The 21,524-nt window shown below is 60.9% G+C and overlaps 1 protein-coding gene across 6 annotated transcripts in view; it reads right to left on the bottom strand.

Moving 5' to 3' along the window:
- PACS2 (phosphofurin acidic cluster sorting protein 2) overlaps positions 1-21,524 on the bottom strand; it is a 54,843-nt gene that overhangs the window by 17,123 nt on the left and 16,196 nt on the right. For 4 of the 6 annotated variants that reach the window (XM_077910862.1, XM_077910867.1, XM_077910864.1 and 1 more), the window contains 6 exons: positions 7,047-7,134; positions 4,643-4,732; positions 3,069-3,194; positions 1,573-1,735; positions 976-1,049; positions 632-712 (listed from right to left, as the gene is read on the bottom strand). In XM_077910862.1, the coding sequence (XP_077766988.1) occupies positions 632-712; positions 976-1,049; positions 1,573-1,735; positions 3,069-3,194; positions 4,643-4,732; positions 7,047-7,134 (622 nt within the window). The remainder of the gene's footprint in view (positions 1-631; positions 713-975; positions 1,050-1,572; positions 1,736-3,068; positions 3,195-4,642; positions 4,733-7,046; positions 7,135-21,524) is intronic. The other 2 variants (XM_077910863.1, XM_077910865.1) reach the window with 1 other exon arrangement.

Here is a 21,524-nt window from a genome sequence, read left to right as displayed (position 1 = left end):
TCCTACGCTCCCCCCCGCAGGTGTCGGGTCCTGGAACCGAGGCTGCCACAGGCGCTGCCACGTTCCACCTGCTGTATCGGGACCAGGCCTCGGCCTCCCAGCTCTGCCAGGGGTTCCTGGGGCTGGGCTTGTGCCCCACGCCCCCACCCCCCACGGCGCAGGCCAGGAGCCCAGTGGTGGGCGTCCTGTGACGGGCTAAGGCCTCTGCCTGGGGCTCTCCTGGAGGAGAAACCCGATAGCCCCGCCAAACCTGGGGGGCCCGTGCCCGGTGAGCCAGACGCTGACTGGACAGGAGGGCCTGGCCTCGCACAGGGCTTGTCTGGCACAGGCAGGAGTGGGACAGTCTGCCCAGCTCTGCGCATGGAGCTGCCCTCGGGGACGAGCACAGGGACCCCCCAGGGAAGCTCCCACTGACCGTGGCCAGTGCCTCGCAGCCCGCCTGCCTCCGCGCCCCATCTAAGAGGCGGGGCCTCAGGGAAGCCAGCAGAGCCGGGCCCTGGGGGCCCTGGGACGACCGCCCCATTCCCGACACCTAGTCTTGGGACACCCAGTGCCCGCCCGCCCCGGCCCAGGGCCCCAGGCCCCCCACCTCCACCCTTCCCCAGTGTTAGTAAAACCAGTTTCCACCGACCCTGGTCATGGACGCCGTTCTTACTATCGATCGCCGCTGCTTCTTAGGCTTCCCCACATCGAAATCCTCCTCGTCCAAGTCCTGGGGAGACAAGCCACAGAAGTCGGCGGACGGCACCCCCAGAGCACCTAAGGCGCACAGCAGGGCCCCGGGGCCGGGAGGAGTCGCCCACACGCGTTCAGGGGCCGAGCTCCCAGCCCCCACCTCCCCGCCAGGGTGCCCCGCTCCTGCCGGCAGCTCAGGAGGGTCCCCGCCGTCTGCTGGGGGCTGCGCAGCTGCCGGGAGCCCCGAGGGCGGCATCTCCCACCTGGCCGCGCGGTCCCGCGCGCCAGACCCCAGGTTACCTGCCCTTGTACGGCATCATCACTGGCCTCCTGCTCAGAGGAGAAGCTCTCGTACTCCTCCTCGGAGTAGTTATCTATGGAATGAGCAAACGGAAGGGGGAGTACCGCGAGGTTCCGACTGGTGTTCTAGCAACGAGGCGGTGGCCAGAGGACGGGCCCCCGGGCACGCAGGGAGCTGTGCGCAGCCCCGGCAGGCCGACTTCAGGGCGGAGGCAGGGCTGCGCTTCTGCACTCCCACGGTGCCCGATGGACCCCAGAAGCTTCTGCCTGGATCTCGCGCCCAACTGGGTCCCCTGCGTGCCCTCCCACACTCCAGGGGGACAGGGGCCCCCCACGTGACGGTGGCAACAGTCATGCCAGGACCTGTGCCCAGACCTTGGAAGGCACTGCAACCAACCCATGACCTGCTGCCTACGGCTGAGCTCGCACACCCCAGCCCAGGCTCCCAGAGCACGCACGAGGCTGCCTGTGAGCTTGGATCCCAGAGGGAAACCCGTGAGCCCTCTCAGCCGCTCGCCAGCTCCTCAAACCCAGCAGGATGGGGGCCAGGAGGTAGCGAGAAGCAGCTAAGCAGAGGCCACGAGCAGCGGCACCCACCTGTGGACTTGGCCTTGGGCCCCGCCTGCATGGCGCTGTCCTCGTGGTCTATGGGCTGGCTGGAGAGGGAGAAGATCCAGATCTCGGCCACCTTGACCGAGGCCTCCTTGATGCTGCTGCAGAGGCTCAGCACCTGGCCGCCCTCAGAGGGGTGCTGCATCACCTGTGGGCAGGCCTCAGCTCTAGAAGGTGCCCTGGCACAGGGCCGGCCCCCAGCAGGGGCACATGGCAGGTGGGAGACCTGACCGTGGGGCAGGAGGATGACAGGGGGACACGACTCTGGGGGTCGGCGCCAGGCTCAGCCACGAGGGACTGAAGGCTGTCAAAGACGGGAGGGTCCGAGCCCACCTGTCCAGAGCCTGCGGCAGGAGCACGGTGTGTGAGGCTGTGCCTATGGGCCACCAACCCCTGGGATCCGCATCCAGGGACCTCTGTCCGTGGGGCACCAAGGAGGACCGGCCACCAGCACGGGCTGGGCGTCTCGTGTGGCAGAGCCAACACCCACCCGGCCGGCCCCCCAGGTGGGGAGTCGTTGGAGCCATTCCAGTCGTGAGAGATTCAGGCAGGCCAGGGACCGCGGCCCGTGCCCCTGAGCACCCCCACGCACCGACGATGCCCCTGCAGGCTGGAGCCTCTGGGCTCATGTGAGCAAGTGCAGATGTTGGGATTTCATGGACCAGATTGTTTTTAATTTCAGGTGCCAACTCTTCAGTGGAGCGCGAAAATAAAATTTTTGAGAAAGCTAGTGACACCCGCTAAGATGGTAATCCCCTCTTAGAAGCCAGACAGGGAAGGTGAGCCAGCGTCCAGATGCACCCCTGGGCCCGTGCATGTGTGGAGGTGGAGGCACGGGGACGCTGCCACGGTCTCCGTCCCCGCACCCTGCACACCTGTGCCACCTTCCTGAGGGGATGCTGGTCCAGGGGCAGTTAGGGTCTGAGGGGAAACAGGAGGCCTGCAGGCTGGGGCAGGTGCTGTGGGCCTGGGGGTCCCGGGAGCAGGGCTGAGAGGCGCGGGGGGCACCCTGGCTCCATATCCCCTGCCCTGCGCCCAGTGAGCACCAGCGTGGTTCCGCGTCCCTGGACCGCCCTGAACCCAGCCCCATGACGGTGAAGCCCCTGAAGCACAAAGCACACCGATGGCCTTGGCCGCCCTTCCGCCCAGGCCCACCCTACGCTCCCAAAGGCCCTGTCAGGGCTCCTCCTCCCCAGCCCCACGCCACCCACATGTCAGGATGCCAGGTCCTCGGTGGTTCCGTCTTCATGAGCTGTCCCCGTCTCCTCACCAGGGAGCGTCCACACCACCCCCGACCCACAGCAAGCATGTGCTGCCCACCCAGGCCGCCCCCTGGCCAGGGTCAGCGCCCACGGAGGGACCAGCCGGGGGCGGAGGCACCTGTGGGGACACCCTCCAGACCCACGCCGGGCCAGGGGGCACCATCGCAGAGCCCGGCCACACCGGCCATCGGGTCAGGGCGTGATGAGGGGCCTGCTCACCTCGGCCATGTTGATGGAGCCCGCCGCCAGCGTTTTGTAGCCCAAGATCGTTCGGTTTTTGTACCGTTTCCTCCGCTGCAGCATGATCTGGAGCTTGTTGCCTTCTCTTTTCAAGAAGTGAGGGTACTGCAGAGAAGGGGAGTGACGGCTGCCACCCGTGCCAGTAGCTTCGCCAGCCCAGCCCCAACGAGCCCCAGACGCTCACTCCTCGCTGCGTCACTGTGTGCCTCAGTCTGGGCAGATGTGAGCAGCTGGCCAAGGCCTCCGGGTCATCGGTGGGGGCCGTGGTCAGCCAGCACATCTGCCCACGAGGCAGACTGCAGAGGGTGTGACCCTACGAGTGGCGCTGGTCCACGTGGCCCGCGCAGAGCACGACAGGGGCTCCTGCGAGAGCAGGGCTCGTGTGCACGAAGTGGAGGCTCGCTAATTTACTTCTCGAAGTTCACACACTACACCCCTGTGCATGGCTGTCGAGCCCCCCCCGAGCCCCGCACTTACAGAGGGAGCTGCACGTTTTGCAAACGACACTCTGATAAAACTGATCCCTTGGAAGAAGACTTCCAAACCCAGCAGCTCCCGTGGTGGCACCAGAGCTGGAGTCGTGTGCCCCCTGCTCCGGGCACAGCCAGGCCGGGACAGGGAGAGGCGGTGCGGGAGGAGATGGGAGCTGGCAAAGCTGTCGCAGAGCTCACTAAACCACAGCCCCGCCTCACACACTCACAAGGAGAGACAGTTTTGAACAGGTCCGAGGTGGGCTGACACAAGTAGTGTTCGTGGGACGCCCGGGTGGCTCAGCGGCTGAGCGTCTGCCTCGGGCTCAGGGTGTGATCCCGGGATTCGGGATCGAGTCCCCCATCAGGCTCCTGCGTGGAGCCTGCCTCTCCCTCTGCCTGCATCTCTGCCTCTCTCTGTGTTTCCCATGAATAAATACATAGAATATTAAAAAAAAAAAAAGAGTTCAGTATTCACCTCTACAGCAAGTGCGTCACACAGACGCAAGCACGCCTGCCGAGTCTAAGCAGCACCCTCCTTAAAACAACCGTGCCAAGAGGAGCAGGATGCGTGCCACGTGGGTCAGCGGGGGCTGGTCTGCCCCCACCCCCCACACTCCTGGGCTCAGAGGGCCGGGGAGGAAGTCCTGGCCCACGCTGGGAGGGGGGTGCCCAGGGCACTGAGCCCCTGTTCATCGCCAGCATGCCCGGTGTACTTCCAAGGGGTCTGAACTAAAAACTGAGGTCCCATATATTTCCCCCCATCTTCTAAACACTGGAATGAAATGGCCTTTTTTTTTTTTTTTTTAAGTTTATTTAGATTATTTGTTTATTTAAGTCATCTCTACACCCAACGTGGGGCTCGAAGTCATGACCCTGGGATCGCGTGTCACATGCTCTGAGCCAGCCAGGTGCCCCCAAATGGTCTCTGGAGAGTGAGTTTGGGGCTCACCACACCCTTCAGCGCGGGACGGTTGGGAAATCTGGAGCTCACAAGGCTGCCCCGTCTCTAGCCCTCAGGAGTAAAGCAGGACCCAGGGGGACACCCGAGCCCGCTGCCCCCGCCCCGCGTGCCAGACCCACCTGCAGCGAGAAGGTCAGCGCCAGGTCGGTCTCCACTTGTCCACTGGGGGGCAGCACAATCTCATGCGACCGCAGGATCCGCTTGGAGCCCTGGGACAGAACAAGACCTTCGGTTCTCAGGGGGGCATCGTGCGGGGAAACCCGCTCCCCTACAACTCACAGGTGCAGCCGCACATCAGGGGGTGGGAGGCAGAAGCTCACGGATCCCCAAAGGCACCGCTGGGGAGATATGTCAAGAGCCTGAAAATGTCCTCGTCCCGTGACCCTCCAAGTCCTTCCCCTGGATGATCAAGACTGGTCACTGCTACATTTAATGTAACCACCAAATATGCAGCAGTGGGGTGGGGGTCACGGGACAGGGCTGGGGTGGGGGAGCCGTAATGCCTGGAAGAACCGGCGTGCAAGACGCCAAGCGTGTCTGAGAACGTGGACGGGTGAAGGCAGCTGCCTCCACGGGGAGCAAAGGTGGCCAGAGGTGTGATGATGACAGGGTGGCTGCTGTGTCGCGGGCCGGAGACGAGGCCCTAGAAACGCGCCTGAGGACACTCAGATGCGTATATGACACACATGCTGTGGCACGACGAGCCTGCAGGTGCCCAGGAGGGGCGACGCCCTGAGCAGCCCGGGTGCGTGGGTGGCCACTCGGGATAAACGTGCAGCTCCCCACCTCCAATCCTCCACCAAAATAACCGTCAACGGGTCAAAGACGCTCCCCATGGGACTGTTTCACAGACGCTGTCCATGTGCCCGGACAGCACATGGCCCCTCGCGTGGGGGGCACCAACCTCCATCAGATTCAGAGCAGCTACCAGGGCACGGGTGGGGGGCTCCTGCGGGCCTGACCCACATGAGGGAGCAGAGCCACGGGGCCGGAGCGGGATGCGGGGCCGGGGGTTGCAGACCCATGCCAACGGCCGGCAGGGTCCCGGGCACAGGGATGGGGCGCCTCCCCTGGGCCTCACGCTGTGGGCTGCTCCCAGCCCGTGTGGCACCGTGCAGCGCCCCGCGTGGGGTCCTGGGCTCTCCCAGGTCCTCTGGCCACGTCCCCCCGACCTCGTCCGCGCCAGGTCCCGTCGTGGAGTGCTTGCCTCGGAGGACCCGCGGGCAGGCGGCAAAGGTGAGGTGGGTCCCCGAGCCTGCGTCCCAGAGATGGTGGGGTCGGGGGCCGCCGAGGATGGGGCCCGAGTGCGGGTGGGCCGCTCGTGTGCGAGGTCAGGGGCGGCCAAGCTGCACCTGCCCCAGAGCCCGGGGAGGCCCAGGCCTCTCCCTGCCAGGAGGCCCAGAGCCGGTGCGAGCTACAGGTGGCCTCGGGCACGCTGGGTCCCCGTGGGGCGGGTCCCCGTGGCCCCGGCACGCAGCCTGCACGCCTGGCTTTGATGAGAACTTACGACAGATTCTTCCGTGAGGAAAAGGATCTTTGGGTCTTTACATGAAAGACGCTGGCGACCGACGGGATCACTAACGGCGGGGCTCACGCCTCCCTGAGCTCTCCTGGGGGGGAGCCCAGGCCGGCGCAGAGGTCAGGCTGCTCCTGGAGGCCCGCCACAGGCCCTGTGACCCTGCACTCGGGGCCCCGGGCAGCCCCGCAGTCTGGGAACGTGGGCTCCAGAGCCTGGGACTGAGGGCGAGGCAGGACGTCTGTCCTGTGGGGCGGACGGTCTGGGGACCTGAGGCCCGGCCCCTCCTGTGGCTCAGCTGTGGGGGCAACACCAGGGGCAGCCAGCGCCCATGACACGGCACTGGGGGAGGGGCCTGCCGACTGGACCCCAAACCTGTGGGGGGGCCCTTGAGCACAGGGCCACAGGCGACACCCCACGAGCGGCCAAGGGCTGGGAGCCACCTCCTGATGGTGGAGCAGACCTGGATCTGGTGGCCCTGAGAAGGTCGAGGAAGCACACGGCCAGCAGGAGCCCTCCCCACGGTGGCGGGGTGCTGGGCAAAGGCCGTGCAGGGGGCCGGGGCGGCTGTGAGTCAGGTCCCCCCGGACACGCTGCTATTTGTGCCAAGGCAGGAACCTGTGAGGACCAGGGAGGGGAGCGGAGCGGGGCTGGGCCGGGCCTGGGTCAGAGGCTGGTGGCAAAGGGCCAGCGTCCAGTCCACTGCATGCACCGGGGGTGGCCGGGCAGGCCCTGCGCCTCAGTTCTGCGCCAGGAAGGCCCGTCTGCAGGCGACCTACACACACTCCGTTCCCTCCATGCTCCTGAACACGGGGCTGCCTGCCCTTGACGGGGGCAGGACCGCGCCCTGGGTCTGGGCCAGTCCAGCCCCACCAGAGAACAGCAGAGGCGGGCGCCCTGGCTCCTTGCACGGTAAGGCTGGTGGCGCAGCTGTGCCCACTCCCACTCCGAGGCAGCACGGGTGCCCGGCATGTCAGCCCCTGGGACGGTGGCAGGGGGACCCTCACCTGCATCTTGACGGCAATCACCACCGAGATGAGCTCCTTCTCCAGCTCCTTGAAGACCACCAGCTTCTTCAGGGTCAGGCTGCACAACCTGCAGAGGGCAAAGGCCTGCTTAGCGGGGACGGCTCCCTCCCACACCTGGAGCCCTAGGAAGGCCCCGCCCTCGGGAGCTCCTGCCTCAGATGTGGCCATCACATCTCCCAGGGACCCCTGGCAAGGACTAGGGCCACCCTGCAGGAGGCGGGTCTCCCGCCGGTGAGGGCAGCTCTACACAGGCCTATGGGCAACAAGAGAAGGGCACACAGACTAGGCGCCCCCAGGGACCAGGCACCCTCGGGACCAAACATCCCGAAGGACCAGGTGCCCCCTGAGAGGAGGAGCCCCCAGGGACCAGGAGCACCCAGAAACCAGGAGCATCCAGGAACCAGGACCACCCAGGGACCAGGAGCACCCAGGAACCAGGACCACCCAAGGACCAAGAGCACCCAGGGACCAGGAGCACCCAGAGACCAGGACCCCACAGGGACCAGGAGCACTCAGGGACCAAAAGCACCCAGGGACCAGGAGCACCCAAGGACCAAGAGCACCCAGGGACCAGGAGCACCCAGAGACCAGGACCCCACAGGGACCAGGAGTACTCAGGGACCAAGAGCACCCAGGGACCAGGAGCACCCAAGGACCAAGAGCACCCAGGGACCAGGAGCACCCAGGGACCAGGACCCCACAGGGACCAGGAGTACTCAGGGACCAAGAGCACCCAGGGACCAGGAGCACCCAAGGACCAGGAGCACCCAGGGACCAGGACCCCACAGGGACCAGGAGTACTCAGGGACCAAAAGCACCCAGGGACCAGGAACACCCAAGGACCAAGAGCACCCAGGGACCAGGACCCCACAGGGACCAGGAGTACTCAGGGACCAGGAGCACCCAGGGACCAGGACCCCACAGGGACCAGGAGTACTCAGGGACCAAGAGCACCCAGGGACCAGGAGCACCCAAGGACCAAGAGCACCGAGGGACCAGGAGCACCCAGGGACCAGGAGCACCCAGGGACCAGGAGCACCCAGGGACCAGGAACACCCAGAGACCAGGATCCCACAGGGGCCAAGAGCACCGGGACCAGTAGCACCCAGGGACTAGGAGCACCCAGGGACCAGGAGCACCCAGGGACCAGGATCCCACAGGGACCAAGAGCACCGGGACCAGGAGCACCCAGGGACCAGGAGCACCCAGGGACCAGGAGCACGCAAGGACCAGGAGCACCCAGGGACCAGGAGCACCCAGGGACCAGGATCCCACAGGGACCAAGAGCACTGGGACCAGGAGCACCCAGGGACCAGGAGCACCCAGAGACCAGGACCCCACAGGGACCAGGAGTACTCAGGGACCAAGAGCACCCAGGGACCAGGAGCACCCAAGGACCAAGAACACCCAGGGACCAGGAGCACCCAGGGACCAGGATCCCACAGGGACCAAGAGCACCAGGACCAGGAGCACCCAGGGACCAGGAGCACCCAGGGACCAGGAGCACGCAAGGACCAGGAGCACGCAAGGACCAGGAGCACCCAGGGACCAGGAGCACCCAGGGACCAGGACCCCACAGGGACCAGGAGCACCCAGGGACCAGGAGCCCCCAGGGACCAGCAGCACCCAGAGACTAAATGCCCTGAGGGACCAGGTGCCAGCCTCGGAGCCCCACCTCAGCTTCCAGAGCACAGGCCTCTGCCAGCCCCGCCCCAGGCCCAACCCACTCACCTCCACCCTGTCCCCACACAGGTGCCTGGGTCTCAGGTCCATGGCCCCCACCTGCCCTGCCCCCCCGCAGGGCCCCTGGAGACACCACCACCACTTCCCTCAGCCCCTGTGCACACCCCTGCCCCCAGCACCCGAGTTCCCACCCCGGGGAGCTTCCCCTGGGCCCTCACACTGCCGGGTCACCACTCTGAGTGGAGGGTGGAGGCGGGGCGTGTGGGCCCTGCCGGGGGAAGGCCTGGGGACATGCCCACACTGTCCCCCGAGCTCCGTGGGGCACCTTCCCCTTCGCTGTGGCTGCAGCGCCTGCCTTGCAAACGCAGCACACAGGACCTCAGCTGCACGAAGGCTCCTTCCTGGGGGCAGCAGAGCCGTGGCAGCCCCCAGAGGAGCCACCTAGAGCCTAGGTGGGGCAGCTCGGGGCGTGTGGGGTGCAACACGGCCCCTGGAAGCCCGGCTCGCTTTCCCACTCCGGTGCCAGCCTGCTGCTCACAGGGCCGGGGCCACGCACCACCCACACGTGCACTGACGCCCGCACAGCTTCAAGTCGCCATTCACCTGTCCTGTCTGGGCAACCCAGACTCTCCATGCCCACCTGGGCTGTCACTCAGTCCCCAAAGTATGCATCTGAACCCCAAGCAGCAGGACAGATGCTGACATGGCCAGGACGGGGGTGGCCCATCCACTGACATCAGGGACTCCCCACTCTGTCTGCCTCAGAGGAGGCATGGGGTCACGCGCACCAGAAGGAAGGCCCGGGCCTATCAGCTCACATGTCTGCATCCAGGCGGCAGGGAGTGACGGGGTGAGGCCAGGGAGCTCAGGTCTCGATGTGTCTGGTCAACCGTATGGCCTTGGAACGTTTCACGGGCTCCCTGAGCACTTGCCAGCCACCCATGGAGCAGAGACACCCGGCACCATCCTACGCTTTCTATGGAGACCCCACCACCATCCTGGGCACGGCACAGAGACCCCACTGCCATTCGGGGCATGACGATGAATGTGTTTTATTAGATTCTGTATTTGTCTATTTGACCTCCATTATTTATAGGGCCAACCGGCAGCCAGGACTGTTTACATCTCCCCTGGATCCAGAGCCCATAGTCTGAAACCCTCATTATCCAACCCTCAACACCAACCTAATATCCCCCTGCCCTACACACCCAGGCCCAGGTAGCAGACAAGTAGGGACAGCCCTTGGGACCTCAAGGTCCACCGGAATGATCCCAACCAGCCAACCCTAAGCTGTTTGCCCTATGCTGTGCCTTGCCCGTGGAAACCCCAGGACAGACTCGGGTTGGGACTCTCCCTGGTGCCTCCCCATGGCCTTATGGACAGGGGACGGTGAACAACTCTCTGCACCGTCACTCAGTCACCTTTATAAACGAAGACCGGCACAAACCACCCACTCCCATCCTGGGCCCGCGGCCAGCCGGTCACAATGCAGCACTCAGGGCCACTCGGAGGATGATGGTGACAGCAAGTGCGCTGGACTGAGCCCAGGGGAGCCAGGAGATGGACACGAGGGCTTCCCCAGGCAGCGGGGCACCTGACTCGGGACGTGTCCCTGACAGCCCCTGACACGTGGGCACTGAGGGGAGGCCCAGCTCGCTCTGCCCATCAGGCCACCCCGACTTGGCAGGAAACAAATTGCAAAGGAAAGAGCAGGGAGAAGGAGGTGGGGCATGGGGGCGAGCGTCCGTCAGTGCGGGCCGCATCTCAGCCCCAGAGGAGCACCAGCTTCGAACAACTGCAATCATGGTCTCGACCAGAAATCAATACTGGAGGGCACCTGGGGGCTCGGCGGTAAAGCAGGTGACTCCTGATCTCGGGGTCATGAGTTCAAGCCCCACGCTGGGTGTGGAGCCCATTGAAAACAAACAAAAAGGAATCAATAGTAGACAGATGGCCGGAATGCCAACCACTCGGACAGTGAGTGGCACACAGGCCCAGGAGGAAGGCTCAAAGGATCCAGAAATACCTTGTGCCAATCAAGCAGATACGAATTGAGCCCGGGGGAGGCAGCCAAAGCTGTTACTGTGCACGCTCACGCCAGAAAGTAGGAAAGGCCTCAAGTGCACAGCCCGAGCTTTACCTCGAGACGTCAGGAGCACAGCAAACCGAACCCAGGGTCAGTGGAGCGAGGGAGTCACCAAGACAAAAGCAGAAACCATGAAACTGAAGACAGAAAAACAACAAAGAAATAAAAAACGGGCAGCCCAGGTGGCTCAGCGGTTTAGCGTCGCCTTCAGCCCAGGGCGTGATCCTGGAGACCCAGGATTGAGTCCCGCGTCGGGCTCCCTGCGTGGAGCCTGCTTCTCCCTCTGCCTGTGTCTCTGCCTCTCTCTCTGTGTCTCTCATGAATAAATAAATAAAATCTTTTTAAAAAAAAGAAATAAAATATAAAGTATTAAAAAACTCGTTCTTTGGGATGAGCAATAAAAGTGATAAGAGCTCTAGTCCAACAGAGAAAAAAAGGAGAGAGAACAAAATCACGAGCATCAGGAAGGGAAGGAGGAAGATCATACAGGTCTCCCGGGGCGAGGCTACAGACAGGTGCAGGGCTTGGACACACCGCAACCATATGTACTGACATGTCACAGTGCCCTGAGGCCACAACCTGCCAGGCTCTCCAGGATAAACAGATCATCTCAACAGCCTAATCTACCGAAATAATTGAATTAGTAGTTTAAAACCTGAAAAAGACGGACTCCTGGGTGGCTCAGTGGTTGAGCGTCTGCCTTTGGCTCAGGTCATGATCCGGGGTCCCAGGATTGAGTCCCGCATCGGGCTCCCTCCAGGGAGCCTTCTCCCTCTGCCTGTGTCTCTGCCTCTCTCTGTGTGTCTCTCATGAATAAATAAAATCTTAAAAAAAAAAAAAACCTGAAAGAGAAAACTCCAGGTGGATTTAACCAGATATTAAAGGATGAAACAACAGCAATTCAACACAGTATCTTCCAGAAAAACAGAAAAGGGAGGAATATTTCTCAACTCATTTTCATGAGGTCAGGAATTACCCTGATACAAAAAAAAAAAAAAAAAATCCTGATACCAACACCAGACAAAAACATACAAAAACAAAAACTACAAACCGATATCCTTCTATGAACATAGACATAAAGACCTTCAACAAAATAACAGCAAACCGAGTTTATCATACATAAAAAGGAATGAGTGATACACTATGACCAAGTGAGGTTTGTTCCAGGAATGGAAAGCTGGTCAACATTTGAAACCAATCGGTGTAATTCATCCCAGCAACAGACTAAATTTAAAAAATCATGAAATCTCCTCAGATGATTAAAACTGGACAAAATTCAATTCCATTTGTGATTAAAACTCTTGGTGAACCAGGGCCAGAAGGGAACGTCGTGAATGGCCAACATCACGCTGGCGGCAGGATGGAACACCCCCCGCGCCCGGGAGGCAAAGCCACACCCTCACACCCCTTTGCTGGGGCACAGAGCTGAAGGCCTGCCCTGTGCAATAAAGCAAGAAAAGGAATAAAAGGCACAAAGATCGAAAAGGAAAAACCAGAGCTCTTCTTTGCAGAGAAAACAACAGTTTAGGCAGACAACCCCAACTAATGTGGAAAAATGTGAAAGCAAATCCCCAGAACTAAGGAATTTATTATTAGCAAGACCATGCGATACAAATTTAACATGTAAAAAGTAGTCCCGTTCCTACATACGAGCAACAAAAGATTAGAAGTCAGGTTTTTTTAAACACTGCCATTTATAGGAACTCCAAAACGGAAAGAAAATACCTAAATCTAACAAGACCAGCGCAGGATCTGCAAGCTAATGAAAGGAGCCAGCAAAAGGCTGAGCAGGGGGAGAGGCAAGCCGCTGCATGGGCATCGGTGCTCCCAGACCAGATCGACAGGTTTCACTCCCGTGAAATCCCAGCACGACTCTTTTGTAGAGATCAACAAGCTGGTTTTTAAGTTTATATGGGATGGCAAAGGAACTAGGATAATCAAAAGGACTTTGAAAAGGAGAACCAAGGATGGCGGGGGCCGTCCAGACTTGTGTGGACACGCAGTACTCAGGGCGGTGCTCATGGGGTGAAGGCAGGAGGCAAGGAACAGAAACAGGAAGTCTGCAAACTGGACTTCATTAAAATTTTGTGAAAGAAGGCAGAGAAGCTAAGGCTGGGAGAAACTACTGGCCAACTGAGTATCTGACAAAGGGCTTGATCCAGAATATATAAAGAGCCCTCAAAACTCAACAATAGGAAAAGAGGGGATCACTGGGTGGCTCAGTGGTTTAGCGCCACCTTCAGCCCGGGGTATGACCCCAGAGTCCTGGGATCAAGATCCCGGTCATGATCTGGGGTCCTGGGATCCAATCCCACGTCGGGCTCCCTGCGGGGAGCTTGCTTCTCCCTCTGCCTGTGTCTCTGCCTCTCTATTTCTCTCTCTCATGAATAAATAAATAAAATCTTAAAAAAAAAAAAAAAGGAAAACAGAGAACCCAATTTTTTAAAAGGCAAAATATTTGCAGAAGCTTCACTAAAAAAGACAAATGGACAGTAAATTAGCACATGAAAATATGCAACTGAAAAGCACAAGGAGTCAGGAATCACCACCTCATGCAGATGGGCGTGGCTGAAACAAAACCAAAAACCAAAAGCCTGACACCCTGTGCTGGCAAGGGGGCGGGTGACAGGGGCACTAGATGTGGTCACACATATGCCACCAACAGCACTGCTCGGGGCATGCGTCCACCCAGAGACTCCACATGGACACTCACGGTGGCTGCGTGCACACCTGCCCACGCCTGGAGACACACTTCAAGCAAAGGTGAAGGAACCGGCCTGGCCCAGTGCACCAAGAGGCCCACAGCATCGGCACAGACGTGCACGCACACACACAGGTGTGCACACGGGCACACACCTCCCACACGTACATGCACACACAGAGGCCCACACTGGCCCCGGGTGGGAAGAGAAGCCAAAGGCAAGAGGCTGGGCCCTGCGCATGGGGTCGCCTCTGTGGCGTTCTGGAAAGCCCATGGGGACAGCCATGGCAGTGTGAGGACGCTGGTCCTAGGTGGAACCACCCAGTGTCCTGAGCCTGGTTGAGGGGGTAACGGGGATGTCTGGGTGGTAGACAAACATGGGGGCAGGTTGATTTTTACTCTGAGTTTTAAAAAGTAATTTTTCGGGAATCCCTGGGTTGCTCAGTGGTTTAGCGCCTGCCTTCGGCCCAGGGCGTGATCCTGGAGACCCGGGATTGAGTCCCACGTCGGGCTCCCTGCGTGGAGCCTGCTTCTCCCTCTGCCTGTGTCTCTGCCTCTCCTTCTGTGTCTTTCATGAATAAATAAAATCTTTAGAAAGTAATTTTTCAAAAGTTAAAAAAAGCCACAAGACCTAAGAGATGTATCAGCTAATTGCAAACAGGAGGCCTGTCTGGAACCCACTTCGAATCAACTAATTACGAGGAATACCTGCACAGCCCTTCCTCGGGACGGTGTCTCTTGCTTCTCAGGCTGCTTCTAGACAAGTCGTTCGGCTGGGCAGGGGCCACTGACCCGCTTACTTCTCCGGAGTCACGTCCCCACATGGCGGGAGAAATACCTACAAGCCATTTGGATTCTCTTCTTTCTTTCTTTTTTTTTTTTCTTTTTTAATTCTAAGACCTATTCAAGCTGATGCTACTTGTGCAAACAACATTAAAAGCATAAAAAGAATCATTTGCATACAGAAATGGAGCCAAACAGAACTCACATTATTTGTTTTTATACAAGACTGGTTCTGAGAGAAAGGCCTGAGGGCTGGAGTATAGATTATAGCCAAGGACGGGATTTATTGCATAATACTTGGCCCTAAAGGAAATCATGAGCAAATACACTAAAAACACCGCACGAACGATGATTCATCACGAAGCCGGGCTGTTACTGTGTAAGACGCCCTGCAATTGTCCTGGACTCAGCAGTAACAAAAAAGGAAGCCAAGCGTATCTTAGACACACTGTCAGGATAAAACAATCCCCCCGATGGGCAAAAAACCCAATATCCTGTCCAAGGGGCACGGGCCCCACGCTGCGTGCTCTCCTTCCTCTCGGATGATGGTGCTCAAAGGACTGGAAAGCCAACTTCCATACCTCACCCTGGAGAAGCACACGTTCTGGTTTTCTGAGAGAGAAGTATGGGGCCTACAGAAAAGTCTCCGAGACTCACGCCCCCAAACCCACGAATCCGACAACCAGAAGTAACAAATGCTCTCTGTACGGGCTTCAGATCTTTTTAAAGAAATGGGGACCAGGGACACTTGGATGGCTCAGCAGTTGAGCACCTGCCTTCGGCCCAGGGCGTGATCCCGGGGTCCAGGATCGAGTCCCGCATCGGGCTCCCTGCATGGAGCCTGCCACCCCTCCCCCCCCGCGTGTGTCTCATAAATAAATAAATAAAATCTTAAAAAAAAAAAAAAGAAATTGGGACCAGAACCGCATTCACCATGCGCCCTCCCTGCCCCCCTTCCCTCCGCAGGAGCCACCGTCTGGAGGGGTCGCCTTCCAGGAGACCGCCCGCTGTCCCCAAACTCAGGCCTCCCCCGTGTCACAGGGGGTCTGTTTCCCTGTCAGAGGCCACAGGCTTGCCTGGGCGAGGCTCCCGAGTGGAGGTGATGTGCGGCTCGCCCCCCGCTGGCTCCCTGCTCCAGGCTGGTGGCAGGGCCCGGCAGCCACCTGGGGCCTGCATGGCCACCAGGCACTGGCCCCGGCCCACAAACACCTGCGCGGTCCCCCAGCCCGGGTGGCTTGGGTCCGGGCTCGCTTAGGGCACACATGGCCTGTGCCACACGCGGCCGCACACGCTGGCTTCAGGGGGGTGCATGGCTCAGGTCGCCTGCCTGTGCATCCAAGACGTGTCCCTTCCGTACGAGGTGGGCACGGCCCTGCCAGCCGGTCCTCTGCCAGCCGGTCTCCCGCCAGCCGGTCCTCTTCCACCCTGTGCGGGCGGCCGTTCAGGCTGCTGCCAGCCGTCAGACGCCACGGGACGCTCTGGGCCACACCTGCCGCGTGGTGGGAGCCGCGTGGAGGGGTGGGGGCCCCCAGGGCAGGGGTGCGGGTTCCAGGCTCTGTGTGCTCCGAGCCCGCTCTGGGCAGGGTCCTGCTGTGCACCCCACTGGCCCAGAGGAGTGCTGACTCCCACGCAGTCCCGGCGGCTCCTGGGGCCGCTCGCTGCCAGAGGGGGCTGTGCCCCCGCCCTCGCTCTTCAGGGGCCTTCCCTCTGCGCACCCCGGCTGCTTCCTCTTCCTACTAGGACACGAGTCATACTGCATCAGGACCCACTCTACGGCCTCATTCCTCTAAATCTCCTGGCGAATGTCTCATCATTTCAACTTGATGGCCTCTGAAAGCCTCCAGGCCCCAAACACACCTTCTGAGGCGCCTCTGGGGTTAGGAATTCACGTGAACCCGAGGGGGACACAGTGAGCCCAGAACAGTCACCGACACCCCTTTGGGTCTGGGGCATCTGGCGTGGTGAGGCTCGCCGCGCCTTCCCTTCGCACCTGCTGCCGGGGGCTGCGTGGGGTGGGGGCGGCCAGTCTTCCTCCTGGACTCAGGCCGGCTGTCCAGGACTCCTCAGCGCCGGAGATGTACAAGGCAGGTGCCACCCCTTGGCTGTCACAAGGAGGCGCTTCTAAGGTGTTCACAGGACACCGTCTTCCGTGATTATGCCTCGGGGTCCTCTATCCTTTAAGCCCCGCCCCTCCTCCCAGGGCGCCACCTGTGCTTCTCACAGCACCCGGGGCGCCCTGCGTGTGGAGACGCCCACGTGACGACTGCTCCCTCTGTGGGGGGCCCAGCATCCCCAACCCCTTCCTCCAGCGCGCACCTGTCCTCTCAAGGACGCCGCGGTCAGGTGTGCCCATTTCATATGGCTTTAGTTGGTGTGGCTTAAACAAACAGCTAGGGACGCCTGGGTGGCCCAGGGCGTGATCCTGGAGACCTGGGATCGAGTCCCACGTCGGGCTCCCTGCATGGAGCCTGCTTCTCCCTCTGCCTGTGTCTCTGCCTCTCTTTCATGAATAAAAAAAATAAATAAAATCTTTTTTAAAAAACCCAGTTATCTGCTAAGGAAGGTTACCCCCTTCAACATAGACACGCGTCACTTTTCTTTAAAGCCACTTGCCTGTTCCACATAAACTGCAGCGTCCACTCGCCAGGTCCCTTCCCCGCCTGTGGCCTCGTGCACCTGACCTGGGTTTAGCGGGAGCGGGGTCTCTGCACCCCTCACTCAGCGTTCCGTGTCCCGGAACAAGTGCTAGACACCTCCTCGTGGCGTCTCTGATGTCCTGGGTTCACCGGGTCCTCGATGGCCAGGAGCTGCTTTTAGGAAGAGCACTGTTTTATTTTCAGATTGGTTACTGCAGGCGACCCTGCAGCAGTCAACGTCGCACGACTCACTCCTCCTGTTCTCACGACCCTACTGCCCTGATAAAGCGCACACTTTCACCCCTACTCTTAGCCTCTCTCCAATCTCTGCAGCACTTCATATGATACAGGGCTTATTCCTCAAAGATTTGGTAACATTCAGCAATTAAAACCATCTGAGGCTGTTTGGGGAAGAGGAGGTTTTAATGTAACGTAATTGTAGTGTAATTCGCGTCTTCTCTTGCACGAAGTCAGTGATTCATAATCTCACAAAATTATCCTATCAAGTCTCATAGCAACCGACGACGCTGTGTATCGGGATCTTCGACTTCCCCACGACCGTCATCCCTGCAATGTTAGCCTGTGCGTTCTCTCTTCCTCTTCGCCACCGTCCCCAGTGGCTGCCCCTGTCACCCTTCCCCAGCAGGGACGTCGGGCTGTTAACGGTCAACACTGTTTCTATTTCATTACGTTTCGCTCTATATTATCTGTTTCTCTCTCTCTTTTTACACCGTCCTTTGTCGGACCTGCGCTGGATGACGTGCCCGTGACGGAGCACTCACTCGGTCGCCGATACCTGCGCGGACAATGAGGTGTGTCGGTGCTCAGGACGGACGCCGGCCTGGACTCGACGTGCTGGCCCACCTCCTCGCCACCTCGGGGCCGGCCAGCCCTGGGCCCCTCTTCATGCAAGTGGGACCAAGATCTCCCCTGCATTTGTCCAAGCGAGGGTGTGCACCGTCCTGGGGACTGTGTCTGACGGCCTTCCCAAGGCAGCTGGCCTGGCTCTGCAAGGCCACACGGCAGCACCACCTCCCCAGCACCTGATGAAGCTGTCTCGTCACATGTCATCCTTGGTGTCGGGGGGGGGCAGATCACAGGAGACGCCTCTGTCCTGGGAAGGCAGTGCCTGGATCTCCGGGTGCAAGGGGCCTTCGATGCCTGAGCACACACGTCGATCGTCAACGTCTCTGGTTCCCGCTGTGCAGGAAGAGCCGGCCTACACGACCGCCACAGACATCAAGGGACGCACAGGGACAGCCACCTGTCCCCAAGACCCTACACAGCAGGGGCCAAGGAGTGCCTGATGGGCAGCAGGGGCGCCCACGGCCCAGGACAATGGGACGCCCGGGTCGGGCTGTCGTTGGGCTGAGGAGGGGGCCAAGCCCCTGCCCCTGGTCTCTGTCTGTCCCATACCAGCTCTGGGTGCTGTGGCTTCTGTGCGTTCTCTGGTCAGTGGTCCTCAGGGAGAACAGGATGCCAACAAGATCGAGCTCCTGGCCTGGTGCCCTGGGCTGCCGCAGAGAGCCACCCACCCAGGCCACGGACAGAGGCTGGATGACTGGGTGGAGAGGGCCAGCATCTGGAGGGTCGGAGGGGACAGCACCGACTGGGGGCAAGGGTGGAAGGAAGGACAGGAAGGAGCTGGCACCATGGGAGCGGGGAGCCAAATGTGGGACTGGGGCAAGGGGTGGGTATGAACCAAGCCCTAGGACCCTGGGACAGCAGGCCAGGGGGGAGGTCGGCGGAGGGGGGGCTCCCTGAGAAAGGGAGAGTGGGCCACAGGGGCCGGGACACACGGCTGCAGCGCAGGGCAGGCGTCCTGGGGAGCCCAGCGGGGAGAAGGCAGCAAGAAGCCATGCAGCTCCTCCAGGGCAGTGACACAAGGGCCGTCGGGAGCAACAGTATCCTGAAGCCCCCCCAGTGTTTGTGGTTGCAGAGTAAGTGACGTTTCAGAAAGCTCACAGAAACCTGGTTTTGCACAAATGTCTGCACACAAGGGCTACAAGGTATTTCCATTTCCACCACGGTGTCTTGTGGGTAAAGAAAGCCCTGTAGGGGCTGCGGGGAGGACATCCACCCACCCCTCCCCGCGGCCCGACCTGGGCACCCACAGGCAGGCCCTGCAGCAGGTCCCCCACGGCCCAGTCCTGCCTCCAGAGACCCGGCCAGCACCCATGCCGTGTCCCAAAACAAAGACCTCGGCCCACCCACCCCTGAAACCTGCATTCCATGCTTGGGGAGCAGAACCCCCGAAGGGGAGACAAAGCTGGAAGCAGCACAGGAGAGACTGACCCCCCACATCCCCTCGTACAACACCAACCAGAGATGGGTACGCACGTGGCAGCCAAGGAAGCATCTGGGTGTCACAGCAGAGCGGGGGTGGGCACCTCCTTTAAGCCACCAAACCCCCTAGAGTCTGGACAGCAGTGGGTGCTCACATGTGGGGGGGGGAGGTGGGTCCTGCGAGGGTGGGTCTGGTTGGGGCACTACCGGGGTCCCTCAGGCTCCAGGAGGTCGAGGGACAGAAGTCCAGCCCCATCGGGAGGCCCTTAGAGACCATTCCTCACGCCGCAGGAGCCCAGCAGACGGCGAGGCTCAGCGCTGCTGAACACCACGGCTCCTGGTTTTAACTCCCCTTGCCTCCCCACGAGTGTTCATCTCCATCGTCTTATTTTGGGGGACAGTTTGGCCATGCCCAGCTGTTTTTATTGTGGTAAAATATACACAATATAAAATTCACCATTTTTATTTTTTATTAATTTAGTTTTTAAAAGATTTTAGTTATATATTCACGAGAACAGAGAGAGAGAGAGAGAGAGAAAGAGAGGCGGAGACACAGGCAGAGGGAGAAGCAGGCTCCATGCAGGGAGCCCCATGCGGGATTCGATCCCGGGTCTCCAGGATCAGGCCCTGGGCCAAAGGCAGGCCCTGAACCGCTGGGCCACCCGGGCTGCCCAAATTCACCATTTTAAAACACACAGCTCAGGGGCACTGAGCACATGGACGGTGTTGCATGCCCTTCGCCACCATCCACCTCTAGAACCTTCTCACCGCGTCAAGCTGAAACCCCGGCCCCATCCACACTCACTCCCCAGCCCGTCTGCTGCATGGATGAGGCTCCTCAGGTGAGCGCACCACGCACGCTCTGTCCTTCTGTGATGGGCTGAGGTCACCCAGGGCCCGGTCCTCACAGCTCGCCCCTGGGAGCAGGGGTCAGGCCTGCTCTTTTACAGTGGGATGATGCTCCCCTTTACAGACAGACTTCTGTTTGGCCACGTGCCCTCTGACAAACCCTGGGGCTGCCTCCACGGCCCCTGGGACTCGTGCTGCCACGAGGTAGGAGTGGATGTCAAGACCCCACTGCCAGGCCCTCTGGGACACACACCCAGGAGTGGGGGGGCTCCGCTTGGCACCCCCAGGCTCCCCACAGCGTTGTCACGCACCCACCAACGGAGCACAGGGCTGTGCCTTCAACCTTCGATCCAAGCCCTTTGCCAGGAGGAGCTGTCCCACAGCCCCAAGAGGAGGGAGGACCGTCTCCCCACCTGCGCCCCAGGCCCTGCACGGGGACTCCTCTGCTCATTCCTTCAGAGAACTCTGGGCAGAAGGGTGTGGAGAACGCGCTGCTCCCCTGGAACGGAGGAATGGCCACGTCAGTCAGGAGGCGCCTGGGATCCCGCCTTCGGCGCAGGCGGCGTCTGTTACCGGGGTGCGGGGGCTCCTGCAGGGGCCCCCGACTCTTATCTCTTCTGTCCGTTTCCTCTCTGTTGCTGCTCCATTCTCCCCTTCTCAGCTGTGTCTGGCCCCATGCAGAGCTTTCCGTCTGCCATCAAGTTCTGGTGCTCACGAAGGAATGTTCTGGAATGTTCTTTCACTAGCACCTCCAGTTCCCATTTCACAGATGCAGGGCTGTGCCACTGTTCAGCTCTGCCCCCTGCTCATCTGCTCCCCCTTGCTCTGCTGGCTCTGGATCCAGGTGGCTGTGGAGCCCAGAGTGGGGACACGGAGGCCACCGGGCTCCACCCTCTGCCACGGGCACCTGTGTCTCGGCTCCTCTCCCTGCTGCCGGCCCAACCCAGGGCCCTGGTCGTCCTCCCAGGGGTCCTCCCGGCTCCAGCCCTTTCTGGCTCAGCCAGGCTTCCGGAGGAGGCACAGGGGCCCGTGCGTGCGCACCACCGCCCGTGCCCACTCCGGTCTTCTGCACGTTCCGCCGTAAGGTGAGAAGTTCCCACGGTGCAGCTTCCCTCTGCTGTGTGGTCAGTGTCTTCGTGGCCACCCCGGGGGGAGCCCCAGGCCCCCCGCCCCGACTCTCTCCATCTCCTAGAAGCCATCTGTTCTCTCCTGCTGCCCACCGGGCCCTGCATCACCTGCCCTGTGGCTCCTGCGGGCCTGTGCGTGCCGGCGGCTGTCGCAATGCCTCTGTCCAGCCTTGGGCAGGCCCGACGCACAGCGCCACCCGAGAGCTCCTGCACCACGGGCCCAGGACCCGAGCCGGCCCCCCACCCTCCTCGAGATCCCCCCCCGCTGCAATGTCCCCGCCTCCATCCCTCTGGGCCCAGGGCAGG

The sequence above is a fragment of the Canis aureus genome, chromosome 9 (genome assembly GCF_053574225.1).
Source record: "Canis aureus isolate CA01 chromosome 9, VMU_Caureus_v.1.0, whole genome shotgun sequence".
Classification (NCBI taxonomy): domain Eukaryota; kingdom Metazoa; phylum Chordata; class Mammalia; order Carnivora; family Canidae; genus Canis; species Canis aureus.
This window is presented reverse-complemented; position numbering and strand designations above follow the sequence as displayed.